This window comes from Bos indicus x Bos taurus, chromosome X, assembly GCF_003369695.1.
Source record: "Bos indicus x Bos taurus breed Angus x Brahman F1 hybrid chromosome X, Bos_hybrid_MaternalHap_v2.0, whole genome shotgun sequence".
Lineage (NCBI taxonomy): Eukaryota > Metazoa > Chordata > Mammalia > Artiodactyla > Bovidae > Bos > Bos indicus x Bos taurus.
Window position 1 is genome coordinate 130,802,627 of NC_040105.1, and position 7,895 is coordinate 130,810,521.

Consider the following 7,895-nt stretch of genomic DNA (forward strand, 5'->3'; position numbering starts at 1 on the left):
GTGGAAAAGAGCAAAAGAGACATCCTCTCTGTTAACTCTCCAGGGCATAGTTTCTGATTTCTCTGTGGCTATTAGGTAAATACACCTAGTAGAACAAAACAGGAAATTTATTCCAGACAAGAAAAACCAGGGTCTTTGAGTTTTATCATATATGACGTATCTGATGGTGCTACCCACCTCCAGTAGTATGGCTCTTTTTCCAACTGGCTATATGTCTCTCCTTTCCTCAGGTCTAATGCGTGAATCTCACAGATATGGGTAATCTGACCACAATCAAAGAATTCCTCCTGCTGGGATTCGGGAGTCTCCATGGGTTACAGTTTTTTCTTTTTGGGATATTTCTGGGAATGTATGTAGTGACTTTGCTGGGGAACCTTCTTATCCTTATCATCATTTCCCTTGATCGTAACCTCCAAACCCCCATGTACTTCTTTCTGTCCAATTTCTCCTTCCTTGAGATCTGGTACACTACCTCTATTGCCCCTAAGATGTTGCAGACCCTTCTCGTAGGTCCCCAGGTGATTTCTTTTGTGGGCTGTGTGGTCCAGTTTTACTTCTTCGGTTCCATGGCAGTAGCTGAGTGCTTTCTTCTGGCTGCCATGTCTTACGACCGCTACCTTGCCATCTGCAGCCCCCTCCAGTACCCATCGCTCATGAACCTCCACATGTGTGTCCTGCTTGCAAGCGGGTCTTGGCTGGGTGGCTTCCTAACCCCTGTGGTCACTGTTGCCATGACTTTTCAGCTGCCATTCTGTGCAACCTATAAGATTGACCACTTCTTCTGTGACCTGGCCCCTGTGCTGAAGCTGGCCTGCTCTGATACTGAGATTGTGGAGAAAACCACCTTCCTCCTGGCCTCCTTTGTCACCATGGTGCCCTTCTTACTCACCGTAGCCTCCTATATCCACATCGTGGCTGCTGTCCTCAGGATTCCATCAGCTGCAGGAAAGCAACGAGCCTTCTCCACCTGCTCCTCCCACCTCACAGTGGTCACTCTGTACTATGGAACACTGGGAACGGTGTATGCCATCCCCGCAGCAACCCAGGCTGCTGTCCTGAACAAGATCTTCTCCTTGTTCTACACTGTGGTCACTCCCATGGTCAACCCCATCGTGTACAGCCTGAGAAACAAGGATGTTCAGAAGGCAGTGAGAAGGCTTATGAGTCACTGGGCATCTGCTAAGGGGAGCTCGGGGCCCCCACCACCCCCAGGGAGTGTTTTTTTTTCTCCGAACAGCCTGGGCTTCTATGAAGGACACCAAGCACTAGGCTGAGTACTTGGGGGCTCAGCCCACTGCTGCTCCCTCCTTCAAGGGAAAGAGCCAACAGAGTAGGAACCCTCCCCAAATCCTTACATACCTAATGTTCTTGGGAATTCCAGGGTAATCCTTGCATGGTAAAATAAGTTTGCCAGACAAGTGACTCTCTCTGGCTCTTCTACCATGCCTCTTAGGGGAAAATTCAAAACACCCAAATTTGCTTGCTGCAAAAGTCTATCTCTCTGTCTTTGTCTCTCTTGCTGTGTGTGTGTTATAGAAATATCTATTGGTGTTAAGGTTTTTGGTTTCATTATGTGCATGTGTCCAATGTGCCCTTGTGTATGCACACACACACACACACACCTCTACATAAGCACACAGCCACCATACCCTTCTCCTACAAACTTAGGTGCCCTCCACTGTGCCTCTCCTCAGGGCTTATGCACATTCACGCTGCCTGCTGTTGTTTCTTAGATTGTCTGCCTCTCCGCTGATCAGAACCATGTCTAAAATCGTAGAGCAGCTATTGACTGTTCTGCTCATTTCAATAGGTAGTTAATCAAGCCCCTTGAAGACTGGAATAATATCATCCTTATTATTCTTGATGCCCCCTATCACTGTGCTCTACACAGAGGCAAGATAATTATTTGTTGATTGAATGAATCAATGACTAATCAAAGCAATGGAGGCTTGGTGGATGAAGAGAGTTTAAAACAAGTCACTTTTTTTTCTGGCCTCTCCTCCTCATTTTTCTCCTCATGGTCATCGACATCCCCAACTCCCCCCACAGGCAGCTCTGACTGAGCCCCCTAATCTTGCTCCTTGCCATGCCCCCTCATCCACCTTCCCCACAGTGGCCAGATGTACCCTCCTAAACCCACACCTGACACTATACTTTCAGTTTATCACTCTCCATGGTTCTCCAGTGCCCCTGAAAAAGAGTCAGAGCCCTCCCCCTGGCTTGTGGCCACCTCTTGACCTCACCCCTCACCAGTCTCCTTCTCTCCCTCTGTGCTCCAGCCACACAAAACACCTCAAATAGACTTGGAAACCCTCTAAAGGGAAGATCACCTGCTCCATGTATCTCCCACAGCATCTAGATCCAGAGCAGCACAAAAAAAGTAGTTGCTCAAATAAGATGTCTTAAATTGAATGGTAATGGGACCTTCCCCTTCCTTTCCCCTTGTTTCCACTTATTGGCTTCTAGCACTTTGGCTTGAGGAAAAGGCAATCTTGATTGGCTGTCAGTGATGTCTGTCTTTTCCTATTTCACCTGCTTGCCCTCCAGGTAGGCACCACACGGGAGCAGATGGACTCCTTCCCCCCGCCCCACCCCGAGAAAAACCTCCTCCTGTAATATGAGTCAAAGAATGCCAAGTGGTTTGGAAAACACTTTCCCAGCTGGTTCTTCCTACTCCCTTCCTGACCACCCACAGAGTTCCCTCTTGTATAGGGTCTAATTGTCTCTAATCTAGCTTTAACTTCTTATAATTACCCTCAATTAGAAAATAGAGCCTGCAGAACACACTCCTTGTGGTTAAGACATGGATCCAGAGTAGAAGTGTAATTACTTTTTGGCCTCTCAGGGGTTCTGCCTAGCCTTCTGTGCAGACGTAGAGTGGAAAGGCTACATCTGTTCCATCCATACATGTCTTTCTTTTATTCTTGAATCCAGGTTTCTGAGATAGTTGAGGGGTTTGTTTGGTGTGTTAGCTATATGGAAAAAAAATTTTTTTAATCTACTAGTCTAAGCTCAACTTGGCTTAGAAACCATCAACTATTTCCCAGTGACCTTAGGAAAAAGTCCGAATGCCCCATGGAAGTGACCAACATAACCTGTCAACTTTCAAGGGCCTGTAGCCCATCTAGAGTGTGTTCATGGCCAAAAAAGATATAACACTTCTCTCAGTCTCACATTTTGTTGCTTTTTTGCTCTCTGAACTCATTTTCTTCCTGGATGTTCCTCAAACCTGCTTGCCTCCTCATAACTTTCATGGATACTATTCTTTCTTCCCTTCCTTATTTCACTTTTTACTTGGCTCATTCTTTAAGTTCCACCCAGTTTCTTTATCATATGCTCTTAGAGCCTCCTAGCTTTTTCACTTTTTCATTATAAATTTCTCACAGCTGCACTAGAATATTCTGCATGAGATTATATATATGTATATATATATATACACATATATATATACACACACATACATACATCCTCTACCTGGACTAAAAACTGCACAAGGCAGGATCTGTGTCTGTTTTGTTTGAATACTACATCCCTAGTGCCCAGCACAGAGCTTAACAAGGAATAATTGTTCAATAAATACTTGTTGATAAAAGAATGAAAAAGAGCCATCTAAAGTTATTTTATTTATTTGATAAAGCCTTATGTTCCTCTCACTCAAGATGCAGTTATTTAATCTTGTTGTGGACTGATTAGTCTCACTCTGTTCCCAAAACCACAGTGTACCTCCCTATTCTGTGCCAATCATCACACAACTCTGTGTAATTTCCCCGAGGGAACTGGAGGAGGGTGTACGGCTCAGGACAACTCATCCCTACTGGTGAGAAACACGTCAAAGTGCATGTCCTTCTCACAGTGATAGTACAGCTTCCCTGCCAAACACAAAAGGCAGGACTTTTTTTATTATGGTGCTTTGGTTGATACACTGCTCCTGCAGTGTGAATAGTCTTTCTCTATTCAGTGAAACATTATGTTAATGATTGGACAGAGTAATTAATAGCAGGTCAGATTATATTCTCATGTCTCTGTACAAGCCAAAGAGAAATTATCCTCATTAACCTGATCAGTACAAACTGTCATACTAGATTAGAAGAGCTCCAGCTTCAATTTATACCTTAACCCTCGCTGTTTTGGCCAGATGGCTTGCTGGTACCTCCATGCTGCTACTTTGCTGGTACTTTCCTCACTCAGGAAAGAGGGAGAAGAAATCTGGAATGAGCAAGTTAAGGTAATGAAGAAGCAACACAGACTTCAGTCTTGCCTTAAAAGAAGTTTGCCAACAGTACTTGCCTCAAAATTAAGAACACATCCATGTTAGATTTTTTTTTTACGAGATGGCTAGGCTAGGATGTAGGGGAGGCTGCATGGCTCTCAAGGCAATGGCACTAATTTTGAAAGGTTATAATTGTGTTCCAGAGTATCATATCTGGAACTAGAACTCCAGAGAGAGGACCTAGAGACAGATGTCAGTACCTTAAGAGTAGAGTACTGCCAAGAGTTAGACAAGTATCATCAGGAACCCAAGCAAATGAATTGGGGTCTGAGTGGGATTCACAGATTAATTTTAGTACAAACCAAGAATAGAGGCAAACAATATTTAGGGCTTTCTGGCAGGGGGCTCCACTGTTTCTAAGCTTTAGTGTTTCTTCTGCTTTTCAAGTTCTATAGACTCTTCAAATTTATCTTCTATGCCCAACTTCATCTGTAGTGCAAGATCATTCCTGGCAAAAACATGAATGAAGACAAAAGCAAAGTGTGGGGACATGATGTCTGATATGACTACTATTCTAGCTGGTCAAGATTAGTGTTTAACAAAACTGATATCAAATGGTGTTTCACAGTACTACTAAAGTAATTGGAGGGATTATGTGACAAAGACATCAAAATTTACATATACAAATGAGAGTTGTCCCTTTCATTGAAGTCCACTGGGAAACTATATAATTATTCGACTGATTCTAAAAACAAAATCAATGGAACTTATTTTTGAGTATTTTCTTTAGCTCCTTAGATACATTCTATTGAATTTCCTCAGCTGAGATTAACTTTCATCTTCTGAGGATGGATTTACATTCTACAAATGGCCAAAAGTCCCTTTGAGTTTAGTCTGATAAGTAAAGTAACTTTGGAGATCGAGGGTATCATTCAAAGAATGATTATTATTATTATTGTTATTATCTCTATTATTCTTAACATTATGAGTCATTAAATGTTGTCCAGGCTTATGGGTCAAATCAGAGATGGCCACAATCTGAAGATCAGATAGGCCATCAGGGCTTAGATTAACTCTAAAAAGGGCTTAAGTATTATGGAACGAACTCAAAGAGGTGACCAAAATGTCAGGGACACCTGGAAGTGGCAATAGTAGAAGTCAACGCAAGAAATAAGCAGAAGGAATCCAGGAGGTTCTCAGAGCTGATAGAAGTATAATTCTAAAGTAAGGGACAGAGTCCTGAGTAAGGAGCTCCCTTAGTGGCTCAGAAGTAAAGAATCAATCTGCAATGCTGGAGATACAGGAGACCTGAGTTCGATCCCTGGGTAGGGAAGATCATCTAGAGAAGGGAATGGCTACCCACTCCAGTATTCTTGCCTGAAGAATTCCATGGACAGAGGAGCCTGGCAGGCTACAGACCATGGGGTGACATAAAGTCAGACATGACTGAGTGACTAACACACACACAAGGATTAGAAAGGCATGAAGAGAAGCAAATCAGAATGCTACTCTCAGGGGAAATGGATTGTCAATTGGGGAACCAAATAAGAGATTTGGATTCTAGAAGAAGTTATAGGAAATTAAGCAGGACTCCAATAAATTTATGGGATGCAAAAGTCAGAGTAAGACTGAATCTCTACTATTTCTCATGTGCAAGACTATAATTATTCCAAGAGCCAAGGACAGAGCTGAACCCACAGGGATTTTTTTAATGCCCTTAGCCACAACTAAAATTGAAAAATTGCCAACCTCAGCACTGTTGTGGTGAAAAAGCCAGGCATATAAGTCTAATAGTACTATAGAATGACTACCCTATTAGCCTGCTTGCCTGTCTTTGAGAATTGAATTCTACATATATAGCATAATCATTGTTAGCAGAATAGTATCATTGTTGGAAGAATAGTTATCCTTATGTGTAGTTGGGTCCTGCACCCATTTTGGGATCTTTGGCACACTGAATTTGACTCTGAGGTTTCTAGAGCTTTCACTTCTTCGATATACTAGAAAAGCCATCTGCCACCCTGGTTACTATTCTGCTTGAGAATACTTTGTTTTATCCAACTTCCCTTGAAAGTTCAGTACAAATGTCGAGTCCTTCCTGTTTTCATTCATTACTCAAAATGCACTAATATCTTTTCAGAAACTTGCTTGTGTTTAGGGTTTCTTCCAAAATAAGTTAGCTTTTTCATCCGAATTGGATTTCCAGCCAACGTTCTTCCTATTGCAAGGCATAGACATTTAACAAAGCAAATCTTTGACCTTTTCATTATTTCTATCGGGGTCCTATCAATGATTAGAAGATCAATTCGTACATCATCATGGACATCTTTCCTGAACCAATTCTTGCTCTTCACAAGAGCAATTCTTGCTATTCACCCTCTCATAAGTATCTCTTAACACTTGCGAATTCATTTCACACAGTGTTGATATTGATCTTTTGCTCTAAACAATAGCCACTTATTTTTTCGATGACATGAAAATAGCATGAATTTCACCCCCAGTGCTAGCTAGCGCATGACTGATTGCCTGATGTTGACAATTTTGTTCCTGAAAGTTAAAGCATGTTTCCAGGTTGGCCTTGGTCACAGTTTCAAACATTGAGCAATAACATCCATTTGGATTGCATAGAGGAAGACTCAAGGATGATTATTTTAGAAATTAGGACACTTATGTTGTCCTTTCTCTTTTGTGCATTTTGTAGTCATCATCCCAGGCCAGGACTAGCTGAAGGTCATTGCTCCATGGGCTTGAATATAGGTAAGGAGGGCTTTGAAGAACCCCTGAGTCTCAGCTTAGTTACTGACATGTACCTGTTATAGCACCCAAGAATATTTGTCTTATCCTATCTCTTGAGGAACTACAGTACATGGTAATGGTTAAGATAGCAGGCTGTGGAGTTAGAACTGGGTTTGAAACCTAATTTCACCATTCACTACCTTGGTTAGGTGGATCACTTTAACCGAATTGCAGTTTCCTCATTTATACAGTGAGATGATATCTACCCGCAAAGTTCACAAGGCTTGAATGATGCTTAGCACATGTTGAGCTGTCCACTATTAATTGGTGGGAAGGCCAGTCTGACTTAATGAAAAGTCAGAATTTCTTTCAAAGCTATAAGGGAATACCGCTAATACTGACTCTTCTTTTTCAGGAACTCGCTTCACAGAGAAATGTCAGAAACATATTCCATTCCAGCTGTGCTCCAAGGGGAGGCTGAGACTCTCTCAGGCTTGTGGGGTATATTCCTGCTTCCTTGGGACATGACCCCACACCCGTTATTCCTGAGCTAAAGACACTGCTGACCTTTAACTTCCCCACTAAAATGGCCTTGGCTCTCTCTTTTCTTAACTGTCACTACCACTAGCTAAGGACTGAGGGCTTCCATTAGTTCTTGATGTCTCTGTATACCAGGCTGACTTTATGCAGATGAACTTCTTTCTCAGCAGATTGATTAACTGAGGTCTCATTGTTTGTTATTGTTATTTCCAAATAAATACAGTGAATTGTTTTACCAAGTAGATGGCTTGATGGGATCCATACTAATAAATAGATAAATATAGTCAAGTTTCCAACTCTGAATATTCGTTGAAAAGACTGTTGATGAAGCTGATGGATACTTTGGCTACCTGATGTGAAGAACCAACTCACGGAAAAATACCCTGATCTGGGAAAGACTGAAGACAGT

The 7,895-nt window shown here is 42.2% G+C and overlaps 1 protein-coding gene across 1 annotated transcript; it reads left to right on the forward strand.

Moving 5' to 3' along the window:
- Positions 1-254: 254 nt before the first annotated feature.
- Positions 255-1,274, forward strand: LOC113888188 (olfactory receptor 6N1-like). Its single transcript, XM_027535475.1, has one exon. The coding sequence runs from the start codon at positions 255-257 to the stop codon at positions 1,272-1,274; it is 1,020 nt and encodes a 339-aa protein (XP_027391276.1).
- Positions 1,275-7,895: the final 6,621 nt, after the last annotated feature.

Bases quoted from the DNA above. Each gene is read 5' to 3' on its own strand.
- LOC113888188 (XM_027535475.1), top strand. From the start codon at position 255: ATGGGTAATCTGACCACAATCAAAGAATTCCTCCTGCTGGGATTCGGG.